The 15,159-nt window shown below is 45.2% G+C and overlaps 1 protein-coding gene across 1 annotated transcript in view; it reads left to right on the forward strand.

The window, feature by feature from the left end:
* atp1b2a (ATPase Na+/K+ transporting subunit beta 2a) overlaps positions 1–10,111 on the forward strand; it is a gene marked incomplete at its 5' end in the record, with an annotated part of 11,832 nt that extends 1,721 nt beyond the window's left edge. The window contains 4 exon segments of the mRNA XM_037677335.1: positions 1,645–1,770; positions 2,748–2,807; positions 6,335–6,430; positions 8,829–10,111. Coding sequence (XP_037533263.1) covers positions 1,645–1,770; positions 2,748–2,807; positions 6,335–6,430; positions 8,829–8,990 — 444 coding nt within the window.
* Between the last annotated feature and the right edge of the window lie 5,048 nt (positions 10,112–15,159).

The raw sequence follows: 15,159 nt of genomic DNA on the forward strand, positions 1-15,159 counted from the left end.
GTCGAAGCTCCAACCCAGTCTCTAAGGTTGAGACCCCCCACCCTATGAAGGAAGCTCATTTCAGCTGCTTGGATCCAGGATCTGGTTCTTTTTATTATAACTCATGACCATAGCTGAGGTTTAGAACGTAAACGGACCAGAAGATCAGCAGCTTTGCCTTTCTACTCAACTCTTTTACTACGGCTGACCGTAGCAACACCCTCATTACTGTCCATCCTCCTCCAGCCTAACATCACTTGGGAGGAAAACTCAGATATTTGACATCACCTACTATAATTTCAGGGCTACTGAGTGCACCTGAGTAAAAGCCACGCCCACTAAATTAAAATATAAAAGTTTGTACATCTATAAACCACGGGTGTCCATGTTGTAACATGAAATATGTACACAGAAAGATTTTTTACACTTTTAATTAAATATGCACCGGTAACACAAATACGTACAGTAAATGTTTGTTTGTTTGTTTTTTGAACAGTTCCGGTAACACGGCTGGTTAAAAAATAAAATTAATAAATAAAAACAGTACCTATACCAGGAAAAGTCACTGATCATGAATCTGAGACGCCACGATGGTCCACCGTTAAAATCTTCAATCTTGTTTTCGCTGGCGATGGTTTTGGCTTTCAGTCGGTGGAAACACCTCGTTGTCTGCTCTCTGTGTGTTAGAGCTTCTCAGACCAGCTCGTCTCAGCTGCCTGAGGAAGTGGAGTCTCTGATGAGCTTTCTTCATCAGGCTGGTGGTGTTGTTGCTCCAGCTGAGGTTGTTGTTCAGGTGCACACCCAAGTACTTGTAGCTGGAGACCACTTCCACCCCAGATCCTCCTAAGTTTAGGTGGTGTAGGTGTGTTTGTTCCTTCTGAAGTCCACGACCATCTCCTTCGTCTTCTTCACATTGATTTGAAGGTTGTTCTTCCGGCACCAGCTCTCCAGGTGTTCCACCTCCTGCCTGTAGCTGGACTCATCATTGTTTGTGATGCATCCCACCACATCTGTATCATCTGCAAACTTTACAATGTGACAGCCTGGATGAGTAGCTGCACAATCATACGTGAGCAGAGTAAACAGGAGGGGGCTCAGCACACAGCCCTGAGGAGAGCCAGTGCTGAGGGTGTTGAGGGTTTCATCATCTACTTATTGAAAATAAGAGACACTGAGGACACGAGAAGATTTTATGTGGTTTACATGCAGGGGTCAGAGTTCACGCACACGCTTACACAGATGTTACGTTGAAGCTCCAGTTGTGAGGTCTGCCACGGACCATTTAAAGAAGTGCTGTTAATAATGACTGTCACACAGTGATGACCTCAGTCTGCGAAGACCTTGGAGCCTGCAGGTGCACAGGGTCCGAGCACCTGCAGGCTCCTCTCTGTTCAGGCAAAACAACTCTCCAACTCATTCATTTAACATCAGTTACTGATAAACTCCATGACCTTTACTTAAATATTTCCCTGACAGTGAGTCTCACAGTAAAGCATGTGGTGGTAAAATAAATGGGCCTTTCAAAGTAACACATGCAAAGGTGCACACACACACACACACACACACACACACACACACACACAGGTATTATAAGTATTTACTGTGTACCTGAACTCTCAGGTGTGTCACCTCCTCCTACCCGAGCCTGTTTCTGTTCTTCTGAAGGTGAGGAACAATCCCAAGCGCTCCTGTCAGTTCAACCGCACCATGTTGGGGGAGTGTTCTGGGATGGCGGACCGTTTCTATGGTTACAGCAGAGGCCAGCCCTGCATCCTTCTCAAACTGAACCGGGTATGTTGACCTCTGACCTCACACAGTCTACAGACTGAACACCGCCAGCAGGACGTGTGACCATTAGTCACAGGAAGAAGAACGTTCTTCTTTTGTTGTTGCTTTTCTTTCAGCTGCTCCGTCCTGCAGGGGTCACCACTGCAAGTGAACTCACATGAAAGATTTGGCTTTGTTCACACCAGATCACCTTAAAGATGCAAACTGGGCTCGAACTCGCAACCTCAGGGTTACGTGACCACGGTGCTTAGGACTGAGCTACCACAGACCTGGTCCTAGAGTCTCACGTATCAGGATTTAATCAAAACGGACCTGGTCTCTACCAGATTCTAAATCCTCTGGACATGTCCAAATCACTGTCCCTCCTCTGGACATGTCCAAACCACTGTCCCTCCTCTGGACATGTCCAAACATCTCAGTCTGGCCTGTCTGTTCTGTTGACAGGGCGGAGCTCCCTCCTTGAATAATGGTAAAACTGGTCCAACAGGACCATGATCTCAAACACAGCCACTGATCTACAGCAGAATGGGTCAGAAAGACCAGGTCCAAGGAGTTGCAACAGTCCAGTCAGAGTCCAGAACCTCAACCTGACTGAAGTGTTGCTGTGGTGAGACCTTTGGAGACCTGAGCAGAAACTTCAGTGAAGCAATGATGGAAAAAAGAGCGAGACAAAATTCTTCCACAGCCACGTGAGAGATTGATAAAGTCCAACAGGTAACCAGTACTGAGAGTTACTGGTGCAAAAGGAGGTTGTACAAACTGCTGGATCAGGGACTGGAACTGATTTTTCACTCCCATATAATGGGATAAACTTCCAGACCAGTCGTATGAAGTCCTGGTGTGTAAAACTCTAGGACTGAAGGAAAACTGACTTTCTTTTTTCACAACTGTATTACAGTTGGTAGTTTAGATGTTTCCTGATGGGGATGCTGCAGAGAAGCATCAGTCTGAGACGTCTTACCTTGTTTGTCTGTCCGCAGGTGATCGGGATGCTACCTGGGAAAGATGGACAGTCTCCTTATGTCACCTGTGGAGCCAAGGTCCGAGTCAGTCTCTTTACATCTGCCAGAACAGCCATTCAGTCTGTCCACATGTCTGAGTCTGTCTTTGTCTTATATCTTGTCCACATGTGTCCATCTTTACATTATGCATCAGTCTTCAGCTCTACAACCTGGACACCGATGAGTCGGTAGGAGCTGTGGAACAAAAACTAATAAACCTAAAAGCAGTTCATGATTTTCTGATCAGCGCTTCCCAAACTCAGTTTGCTGTCAAAGCTCGACGTCAGTTACTGCTGCACGCTGTATCTGCATGACACCTCCCTGTCAATCATCTCTCTAACCCTGAGCTGTGGCTTGTTTAAATCAGGACACGTCCTCGTCTTAACATTTTCAACAATCCTTATTTTCCACAAAGGACACGTAGGGTCAACGCTGAAAGTAGAACAGAAAACATGGAAACACATTAAGTGTTGCAGAATAAATTCTTCTTCTTCTTTCGGCTTTTCCCTCTTCAGATGTCTCCACAGCGAGTCCTCCTTCATCTGTCCTGTGTCCTCTGTCCTCACTCCAACTACCTCCATGTCCTCTCTAACTGCATCCATATATCTCTAAGGGTGCACTGATTTATCGGCCCCGATTTCCTTAATTTTGGGAAATCGGAAATCGGCCGATACTTGCACGAGAAACCGATTTTACCGATTTTTTTTTAGTTTTAACAACAATTGTCTGAACTTCATTTATATTTCAGAGCTCTACCTCATGGCCAGTTAAAAAAGTTTGCATTGTTTCTAGGATGTTGTTCAAGGGCATGTTTTCAATAAAATAAGACTGAAAGTTGAAGGTGCATTGTGACCTTTAACACCCGACAGTGTCGCTTATAAAACTAAATCGGAATCGGCAGGTCAGACTTCTTAGAAATCGGCCAGAAAACTGCAGTCGGTGCAGCCCTACATCTCCTCTTTGCTGCATCTCTAACATCCTTCTATCAACATATGTTGGTCGATGTTGGTTCCTTGGCCCAGTACTTCAGGCCAACTGGTACAAACTTAAGGGTCAAAGTCGCTGCTGGACTAAAATTAGAAAGTCACATCAGAGCAGTTGTTAAATCTAGTTTTTTGTTGTTTTTTCCATTTGAGGCAGCTGGCCAAAGTAAAGCAGATTATTTTTCAACAGCATTTCGAAACAGTAATCCAGGCCTTTGTGACCACTCGGCTGGATTACTGTAACGCACTTTATAAAGGAATCAGTGTCACCTTCAGAGGGTGCAGGATGCTGCTGCACGCCTTTAACTGGAAGTTTGACCACATCTGCTGGTTTAGCCTGGCTGCACTGGCTGCTTGGACATCACACAAGCCTCTTCATTATCTGTCTTAAATACCTTCTTGAAACCCGTCTCTTCTCCATGAGCTTTGACACCATCTGTGATTGTTGACTTTCAATTATTTGATTTATTATTTTATTGATTATGATTGTTTTATTATGTGTACAGCACTTTGGTCCTATCAGTATTTAAAGTGCTCTATAAAGAAAGCTGGTATGGTATATAACACTGTCCCTCTTCTGGACATGTCCAAACCACTGTCCCTCCTCTGGACATGTCCAAACCACTGTCCCTCCTCTGGACATGTCCAAACCACTGTCCCTCCTCTGAACATGTCCAAACCACTGTCCCTCCTCTGGACATGTCCAAACCCTCTCAGTGTGTCCTCTCTAACTTTATCTCCCAGTTGTTCAACCTGTGCTGTACCTCTGATGATCTCATTCCTGATCTTCTCCATCCTTATCTCTCCTAAGAAGAACCTCAACATCTTCATTTCTGCCACTTCCAGTTCTGTCTCCTGTCTTTTTGTCCATGTCTCTGTCTCCAGAACATACAACATAGCTGCTCTCACCACTGTCTTGTAAACTTTTTCTTTGACCTTTGCTGACACCCTTTTGTCACAAATCACTCCTGAAACTTTTCTCCATCACTCCATCCTGCCTGGACTCTCTTCTTCTCCTCTTCATCACACTCCCCATGTTCCTGGACCGTGGACCCCAAGTCCTTGAAGTCCTGCACCTTTGTGACCTCTGCTCCTTGTAGCCTCACTGTTTCACCTCCTCCCTCTCATTCACACACGTACTCTGTCTTGCATACCTCCACCTCCCCAAGTTCTCTTCCACCTGTTCCCTGTTCTCACCACAGATCACAATGTCATCTGCAAACATCATCGTCCACGGGGATTCTTGCCTGACCTCATCTGTTAGTCGGTCCATCACCAGACTACACAGAATGTAGTCGACCTGCGTACTCCTTCCTCCACTCTTATAGGTCACTCTATGCTCCTCCCTCTTTTGGAAATAGGTGTTGACTACAGCCATTTCCATTCTCTTGGTGAAATCCACCACCATCTGTCCTTCCTGGTTTCTTTCCTTGACACCAAACCTACCCATCACTTCCTCATCCTCTGTTTCCTTCACCAAAATATCCATTCAGGTCTGCTCCCATCACCACTGTCTCCTCCCTGGGAATACTCTCTATCATTTCATCCAGATCTTTACAAAATGTATCTTTCTCCTCATCACATCCAACCTGTGGAGCATAACCACTGAAGATGTTTAGCATCAGACCTTCTACTTCTACCTTCAGACACATCACTCTATCTGACACTCTCTTCACCTCTACTACATTCTTTACCAACTCCTCCTTCAGGATCACCCCTACTCCATTTCTCTTTCTATCCACACCATGGTAAAACTGTTTGAACCCTGCTCCAATGCTGTGAGCCTTGCTGCCCTTCCACTTGGTCTCTTGGACACATAAAACATCTACCTTCCTTCTCAGCATCATGTCAGCCAGCTCTCTACCTTTGCCTGTCATTGTCCCCACATTTAGAGTTGCAACCCTCAGTCCTACATTCTTCACTTTCCTCTTCTCTGTCTCCTGACACGTTTCCCTCCTCGTGGTCTTCAACTAACAGTAGCACAATTTCTGCTGGCATCCTGTTTGTCAACAGCACCAGTGGCGATCGTTGTTAACCCGGGTTTCGACCGATCTGGTATGGTGTCACTTAGATGAACTCTGGTTTAGTTTGGCTGGTTTAGTTGTATAATAAATTACTACTTTTATGCAAGAAATACAGACTGTGTGTAATTAAAGACTCGTCCCCATGAGCTCTTTACCACCACCTAAAGAAGTCAGGCCCCCTAATGGGAACCACTGAAGATTTTTTTTTTCCAGCTGCTCCCTTTGTCAGGGGTCGCCACAAAAAACTAACTTGTACAAAGATACACTTCCTGATGCAACCACAGACCACTGAGCTACCACAGTCCTCTGTGTGGAGGGTGCTTTCAAGGGCACTCGGGGGAGCAGATTGCGGGGCGGGGGGTTACTTAAGGTTAAGGGCCTTGTTCAGGGGTCCAGAGCGGGTGCTTCACCTTTCCATTTGCCAACTAACCTCTGTACTTCGCTTCCCTATCCTGGAAGATAATCAAATAAAAACAGAAGCTCAGCATAGAGAACATCGTGATGTTCTGCACTGATCTCTGATCGGGTCAGAGGTATTGATCAGTGTGTTTGTGTGCAGAAAGAAGACAGTGAGAAGATTGGACCTCTGGATTATTATCCCATGAATGGAACCTTTAACCTGATGTACTACCCATACTACGGAAAAAAAGCTCAGGTAACTCAGTATACAATTCAATCCATGTCAGTTTATTTATCCGTCCATCCATAATCTTCATCTTGGTCTGAAGTCATGTCGCAGGGGCAGCAGCTTGAGCAAGAAGGCCCAGGGCAGTCCACTCTTTTATTTGTGAGGACCATGGTCTCAGATTTGAAGGCGCTGATCCTTTTCCCAGTCGGCAGTGAACCGCTCCATTAAGAGCTGGAGGTCATGGCACCATGCCAACCGGACAAAACCCAATGACCTCGATCCAGCTTCCTCCATGAAAGATGTGCTGATGGGACTGAGAAGGTCCTTGACATATTTCTCCTACCATCTGATGACATTACTGGTTAAGGTCTACAGCACCCCACCTTCATCATACACAGTGTTGGTAAAGTCCTTCTTCCCCAGCTCAGACTGATGGTTTGCCACATGCTTTATAATACCAATCAAAAGTCTATACTGAACTCCAATATGCTTATACCTCTCAGCTGCCTCTGGAGCCCTACCAGCTAACAAGGTCTGATAGGACTTCTTCAGCTTGAAGTGCCCCAGCAGAATAGCAGCACCCTGCTTCCAGCACCACCACCGCTAAGGACTCCAAGAAGGCTGGGTACTCCAAACTGATGTTTGGCTCATTGGCACAAACAAAAGTCGGAGTCTATACCCCGCACCCAAAGGCACAGGGAAACTACCTCCTCGTCTACAGGGAAAAATTCCAACACACAGACGCCAAGCTGGGTGCTATAAGTAGGCCCACACTAGCCCAATGCCTCTTATCATGGGCAACTTCAAAGTGGAATAAGGTCCAGCCACTCTCAGGAAGACTGGTTCCAAAGCCATGTAGTGTGTCCAGGTGAGGCCGACTACATTTCATTGGTACCTCTCAACCACACGTACAACCACAGGTTCATTCCTCACCAGAGAGGTCACATTTCATGTCCCAAGAGCCAGTTTTCTTAAGCCAGAGCACAAAGGCCCCTTCCTTAAGCTCACCATGCACCCGACAGCGAGGCAAAACTATTTAACTCATTCAAGCTGAGTCCGACTGGGCCCCTTGGGTAGAGGCCAGGGTCGCCAGGTGCTTGCCAATCAGCTCCTCCTCCAGGCCTGGCTACAGGATGAGGCCTCAGTAATCCACATCCGGATGAGGGACATCAAACTCATTGCTGTCTTCAGACCATACAGGTTTATAGAATGGACCTACCATTCTGTGTTCGTCTGTCTCTCCTTCCTGTCCTCTCAAAGGTCAAAGCAGATGGTCTCTTGTCCTGAGCTGGTTCTGCTGGAGGTTTCTTCCTGTTAAAGGGAGTTTTTCTTTCCACTGTCTCCATTGTGCTTGCTCAGGATGGGAGACTGCAACGAAGCCAAGATTCAACTTGTCTGCTGGATTCCTTAGATAGAGAACTTTACTAATTGTTTTTTATGTGAATGTTCCTGTAAAGTGCCCTGAGACAACTTTGTTGTGATTTGGCGCTTTATAAATAAACTGAATTTAATTTAATTTATATAATGCCAATTAACAACTAAAGTCATCTCAGGGCACTGTGCAAAAACATCCCCATACGTTATAAATTGTACATCCATCCTCTTCCTCTTATTCCAAAGTCCGGTCTCAGGGGCAGCATCTTGAGCAGGGAGGTCCAGACATCTCTCTCCACAGCCTCTTCCAGCTCTTCTGGGAGGACTCCAAGGTGTTCCCAGACCAACCGAGAGGCATAGTCTCTCCAGCGTGTCCTGGGTCTTCCCCAGGGTCTCCTCCCTGTCGGTTATGCCCGAAGCACCTCAACTGGCTCCTTTCGATGTGGAGGAGCAGCGGTTCTACTCCGAGTCTCTCCTGATAACTGAACTTCTCACCTTATCTCTAAGGGAGAGTCCAGCTACCCTGCAGAGGAAACTCATTTCAACCTCAACAATTTTCAGTCAGGTCATGTGGACAGTTTCTTTTTTTGCTGAAACGTTTCACCTTTCATCCAGAAGGCTTCATCAGTCAAGGAAACACACAACACAAAACTGATTCTTCCCCCAAACAGCTTACTCCAAAGTGGAACAAACCAGTTATGTTGGTGCTAAGGGGAAGAATCAGTTTTGTGTTGTGTGTTTTCTTGACTGATGAAGCCTTCTGGATGAAAGATGAAACGTTTCAGCAAAAAAAGAAACTGTCCAGATGACCTGACTGAAAATTGTTGGATTGTATACCTGGATTATTGAGCATGGACTATTTTCATTTCAACCTCCTGTATCCACGATAGAGATGTCATTTCTAACCCGAGCCTTAAGCTGACCCCACCTGACATGAATTTGGGGCGGGTGGGGTTCAGAAATGATGACTACGGGCTGGAACCGGGTCGAATCGGATTCTTTTGGGCCTGAATGCAAGTCTAACTGACGGGTGATTTCTTCTGTATCTCAGGTGAACTACACTCAGCCTCTAGTGGCCATAAAGTTCCTGAACGCCACGCTGAACACCGACATCAACATGGAGTGTAAAGTGATCTCCAACACTCTGCTGGCCGGAAGTGAGAGGGACAAGTTTGCAGGACGAGTGTCCTTCAAGCTACGAATCAACGACTAATGAACTCAGTAACACGATTTAGTTAAAGCTGCACCGTCCTCAGTTTCTCTGTTTTGATGTTCCATCCTCGTTTCTTTACTCAAACCTTTGATCCTTGGTTGTTTTACTTTGTTTCCTTATTAAAACCTTAAAAAACTGTTTATCAGCCAGGTCCGTGACGCCTTCACTAACTAGGTTTGTAATACGTTAACTGTCTGGATGCATAAACGAATCATGAATCTGGTCAGTGAACGCATCATGAAGCAGGTAGGTGAAGATATGACACATTAAGTCAACGTTTCATGAAATGTCAGTGAACGCATCATGCAACCTGTCAGTAAAGGGTTTATGAAGCTGGACAGGGAATTTATTTGTTTTGGGGGAGTTTGTATTTTTATTTGTAACAAATAAAAACGAACAGTTCAGGGACAAAGAGACAACAGAAACCAGTTAACCCTTGTTGTGTCCTCAAATACTGTTCACAACCTGGAAATTTTACTTTAAAACAAACAAACAAACAAAAAACTGATAAAATCTACAACACAGATGAAATTAGAAACAAGATCAATAAAATAATAAATAAAAATAAAAGTTGAACATTAGAACAGAATCAAGTCAAGAACTGGTTTTGAAACTGAATCAAAGCCAGGTCAGAGAAACACAAACTAGTTCAGACAACAGGTCGGAAACTGTTGTCTCCTTGTTTGTTGTCATGGAAACAGAATAGTGTACAACCAATCAGACTGCAGCTTGAGTAACCATGACAACGTGTGCTTTTAACCTTTTTTTGATCAACTGATGTTTCTGTTACCTTTGTGCCTGCAGCTGATTAGGTTTTAATTAGAAAAGCAGCAGATGAGTTAGTTTAGATGAGTTAGTTAATTATTTAGTAAATGAGTCATCCCAACTTTCTGTTTTCTGATACTTTGTGTACCATGAGCACGGAATAACAAACACTCGATCACTCTTGTATCACGTGGACACGCCCCTTTGTTAATGTAATGTGTGTTTCTCACCAATCACCTTCCTTTAAAGACTGGCCAACCAATCAGATGGTCCCGCTGTATGATGTCATGCTTCAGTTGTTTGTGATTGTATGTTTACAAAACAATAAAATTTTAAGATATTGAACAGGAAAATAAATAAAACTGTGTGGCTCATGTAGTAAAGTTTCAACCTGACCAGCGACGACATGTTTAGTCGTAAGTCGTCGTCCATCCGCTGGGAGTCCAGGTGGTGGTCTGAAAACAACATAGAAAGATTGGGGGGGGTTTAAGGGAAGGGGAAACCATGTTCATGTCCCTAGAACAACAGGTCACGTTGGAGGAGTAGCTGATTTCTTTCAGTCAGGGTTATTGATTAATGCTCGACTAATTATTACTTATTTTGAGTCGTTCACTTCACTTAAATTAAACCAGCCACTAGGGGGCACCAGCCAGTCTATCTCTGGTTCTGGTGCCAAGTCCGGGTAAATGGTGTGTCAGGAAGGGCATCTGACATAAAATACTTTGACCAAAACCATAATGCGAGTTCATCAAGGTGAAATTATACCGGATCGGTCGAAACCCGGGTTAACAGCGACCTCCATCGGTGCTGTTGACAAACAGGGTGTCAGCAGAAATTGTGCTACTGTTAGTCGAAGACCACGAGGAGGGAAACGTGTCAGGAGACAGAGGAGAAGAGGAAAGTGAAGAATGTAGGACTGAGGGTTGCAACTCTAAATGTGGAGACAATGACAGGCAAAGGTAGAGAGCTGGCTGACATGATGCTGAGAAGGAAGGTAGATGTTTTATGTGTCCAAGAGACCAAGTGGAAGGGCAGCAAGGCTCGCAGCACTGGAGCAGGGTTCAAACTGTTTTACCATGGTGTGGATAGAAAGAGGAATGGAGTAGGGGTGGTCCTGAAGGAGGAGTTGGTAAAGAATGTAGTAGAGGTGAAAAGAGTGTCAGATAGGGTGATGTGTCTGAAGGTAGAAGTAGAAGGTCTGATGCTAAATGTTGTTTATTTGTCATATGCAGGTTAACACAAGGTCAACAATGCAAAGAATGTTCAGGATGAGAAGAACCGATTTGACTCGCTATAAAAACAAGAAATACTAAAGCATGCAATAAGGGTACAAAATAAAGTACCAATTCAATTCAATTCAATTTAAAAATACTTTATTAATCCCAAAGGGAAATTATTTGTTGTTGTAACTCGTTATCCTCGTTTCATTAAGAGATGTTATAGATACTGATGCTGTAGACAGGAAGGATCTCTTGTAAAGGTCCATCCCACAGTGGATCCTAAGAAACTGGGTGCAGATGCCGTCCGATCCGTCACCCAGACTCGGCTGGCCTCTCGGTTCCCCCGGGCTGTAGGACCGCCTTAATGCCGAGCAGAACTCCTCCCAGCGCGATGGCCACTCCTCCCAGCAGTCTGCCGAGCTCCTCGTCACTGCGGACAGCCAACTGTAGGTGCTGAGGGACGATCCTGTCCTTCTGCTGTCATGAGCCGTGTTTCCTGCTAGTTCCAGGATCTCAGTGGTCAGACACTCGAGCACAGCTGGCAGGTAGATGAGAATGCATCCACAGAACATCCTTTTCAACTCATTTAAGATTTGGGGCTGTAGCTGAGATATTATTTGAGCTTTTGCGATGTTAATCAGCTGTTGGTTGTAGAAAACTGCCTTGTTGCCATGGTTACGCATCATAACAAATGTCCAAAACAAAAAAAGTTTCAGTAAAAATCCTTCCAGCTGCACAGCATCTGATACCTGAGGAAACAATCATCCAGAAAATGTGATTTACATCAAAAGTGAAAAAGAAATATATTTACAAGATCCAAAAGAAATATAGTAAACAACAACATGGTAGAATATAAGTAGGATGAATTAGTATAAATGGTAAATGGACTGTACAGCTCCTTTCTATCTGATCAAGATACTCAAAGCTCTTTACAACAATCTGTGGCATCATTTACCCATTCATACAGCTCTATACTAGATCTCTACACAGATTAATCAGAGCTTTATCACATTCATACACTGATGGGACACACATCAGAGACAGTGAGGGGTTTGGTGTCTTGCCCAGGGACACTTCGGCATGTGACTGCTGGTGGAATCGAACCCCCGACTCTTGTATTAGAGGACGACTGCTCTAACCACTCAGCCATAGCCACCCCATAAGTATAAGAAATAAGTATTTCACAAGTAGTAATATTAGCTTAAATGTACCTGATAAACAATGAACATAAATACTGCACAGGTAGTGAGTAACACTGAGATGAATTGTGATGGTAAGGTGCAGCAGCACTAAACAGATTAGCTGTCACAGCTAATATTAGTCATATTACTGTAGGTATCACAGATGTGGCTTGATGTTAATAGTTCAGTATTATTTATCAAGAGTTCAACAGTCTTGAGTCTTTTTGTATGCAATGACAGACTTGTGTATTGTCTGCCTGAGGGAAGTAGATAGAAGAGTCCTTGTGCTGGGTGGGTGTGGTCCTTAATGATGCTGTTTTCCGCGGACATTGGCTGTGGTAGATGTCCTGGATGGTTTGGAGACCGCTACCAGTGATGTCCTCTGCTGTTTGCACCACCCTCTGTAGAGCTTTCTGACTGACTGGTGCAGTTCCAGTACCATCCTGTGATGCAGCCTGTCAGCAGGCTCTCAATGGTGCACCTATAAAAGTTGGTGAGGATGCTGGTGTTTGTACCAAACTTCTTTAGTCTTCTTAGGAAGTAAAGTCTTTGTTGGGCTTTCTTGACCACAGTGTTTGTATGTAAAGTCCAGGACAGATCCCCAATAATGTGAACACCGTGGAACTTGAAACAGCTGACCTGCTCCACCTCAACATTGTTTATGTTGATGGTGGAGTGCTGACCTCCATGTCGTTTCCTGAAGTCCACTATCATCTCCTTTGTTTTGCTGACATTCAGAGTCTATTTTCCTGACACCAGCCGGTCAGTGATTTCACCTCGTCTCTGTAGGCACTCTCGTCGTTGTTGATGATGAGGCCCAGGATGGTGGCGTCATCAGCATACTTGAGGATGATGTTAGAGCTGTGCTTGGTGGTACAGTCATGTGTAAATAGAAAGTACAAGACTGAACTGAGGACACAGCCCTGAGGTGTACCAGTGTGGAGGAGAGGTGACACTGTCTGTGGTCTGTTGGCGAGGAAGCCCAGTATCCAGCAACAGAATGACTTCTCCAGGCCCAGTGTGGTGAACTTGAGACCAGCTTGGAGGGGATTATGGTGCTGAATGCTGAGCTGTAGACAATGAAGAGCATTCTCACATAGATGTTTACCTTCTCCAGATGGCTGAAGGAGGTGTGAACTGCTAAATGGCATCTATAGACCCGTTTACTATGTGAACTGTAGGGGGTCCAGGCCAGGTGTCAGGAAGGGACATAGATGGGAGTCTTGATAATTTTGTCAAAGCACTTCATGATAATAGATGAGTGCTATGGGCCGAGTCATTAAGGCAGGATGCTGCAAAGGTCTTTGGGATGCGGACGTGTGGAGGTCTTGAAGATGGTGGGCACACACCAACTCAGAGACAGGTTAAAGATGTTGGTAAACACCTTGGTGAGTTGGTCAGCGCACTCTCAGCACCCGTCCTGGGATGCCATCAGGCCCTGGTGCCTTGCAAAGGTTTACCTTCTTGAACGTCCGTCTCACTGTGGTCTGGTGACGTATATGGTGTTGTTTGCACCAAACTGGAAGGTGTTGAGCTTGTCCGTAAACGATGCACTGGACAGCTCCACAGACCTGTTCCTTCCCTTGTAGTCTGTGATGCTGTGTAGTCCATGCCACATGCACCTCGGGTTGTTGCTGTTGGGCAGATTCCACACGCTCCCTGTTGTCAGTGGTTATGCTCCACAGGTTGGATGTGACGTAGAGAAAGATAAATTTTGGAAAGATCTGAATGAAGTGATAAAAATATTCCCAGGGAGTGGCGATCGGAGCAGACCTGAATGGACATGTTGGTGAAGGAAACGGAGGATGAGGAAGTGATGGGTTGGTTTGGTGTCAAGGAATGAAACCAGGAAGGACAGATGGTGGTGGATTTTACCAAGAGAATGGAAATGGCTGTAGTCAACACCTGTTTCCAAAAGAGGAACAGAGAATGACCTGTAAGAGTGGAGGAAGGAGTCAGTCTCAGGTGATGAACTGGTCCACCATGACCCTTAGTTTTAGGTGATGGACTGGTCCGACATTGTCCTGACTGTTGGTGGACCCCGGAGCAGACAGAATAAATCAAACAGTTTGGTGGTTTTTAATCAGTTTTATTATAAAAATTGAAGTTTGTTTTCAGACAGTGAACAACGAACAGAAATAAAAACATGATTATGTTGAAGAAGAGTAGGATGGGGTATCCATGGCAACAGTGGAGGATTTGGTGCGATGGGTGCAAGGTAACCATGATAATAGTGAGGATGGGGGTATCTACGATCCTCTGGTGTTGAACACATTAACTCACACAGATTAATTCACACACAGGAACTGAGGCTGTGTGTGTTTCAGAGCAACCCGCCTCACCTCCCGTCAGAAACTACCACCATCAAACACTGTGGGGTCATGTGACCTGGTCCCTGATCATGTGACTTGGTGTCTGATCATGTGACCTGTCTGCAGAGCTCCTGGTGAAACAGTCTGTTTCCTGTGATGTCCCTCAGAAGGTCTCAGATGTGTCAAATCTAAATTTTGAACCTTAGCCTGGTCTATCGGAGTGGGTCTCCTTCCTGTTCCACCCTCAGCTCCTCAGGTTTCTCTGACTCTGAGAAGGACAAAGAAATTCTTCAAACTCCAGTTGAAACTGGAGTTTTTGTCAAAATAGAGAACAGTTATTTGTTCCAAAGCAGAGTGGAGTTAAACAGAATCTATTTTATCGCCATGACACAGAGCTTACATCATGCCAATACAGGTAAGGAGACAAAGAGCTAGATGACCCTCAGGAAGGAGACAAAGACCCCGATAATGACCTTCAGGAAGGCGACAAAGACCCTGATGACCCTCAAGAAGGGACAAAGACCCTGATGACCCTCAGGAAGAGACAAAGGCCCTGATGACCCTCACGAAGCAGACAAAGGCCCTAATGACCCTCAGGAGGGAGCCAAAGTCCCTGATGACCCTCAGGAGGGAGCCAAAGACCTTGATGACCCTCAGGAGGGAGACAAAGTCACTGATGACCCTCAGGAAG

This window comes from Nematolebias whitei, chromosome 1, assembly GCF_014905685.2.
Source record: "Nematolebias whitei isolate Nwh7 chromosome 1, NemWhi1, whole genome shotgun sequence".
Lineage (NCBI taxonomy): Eukaryota > Metazoa > Chordata > Actinopteri > Cyprinodontiformes > Rivulidae > Nematolebias > Nematolebias whitei.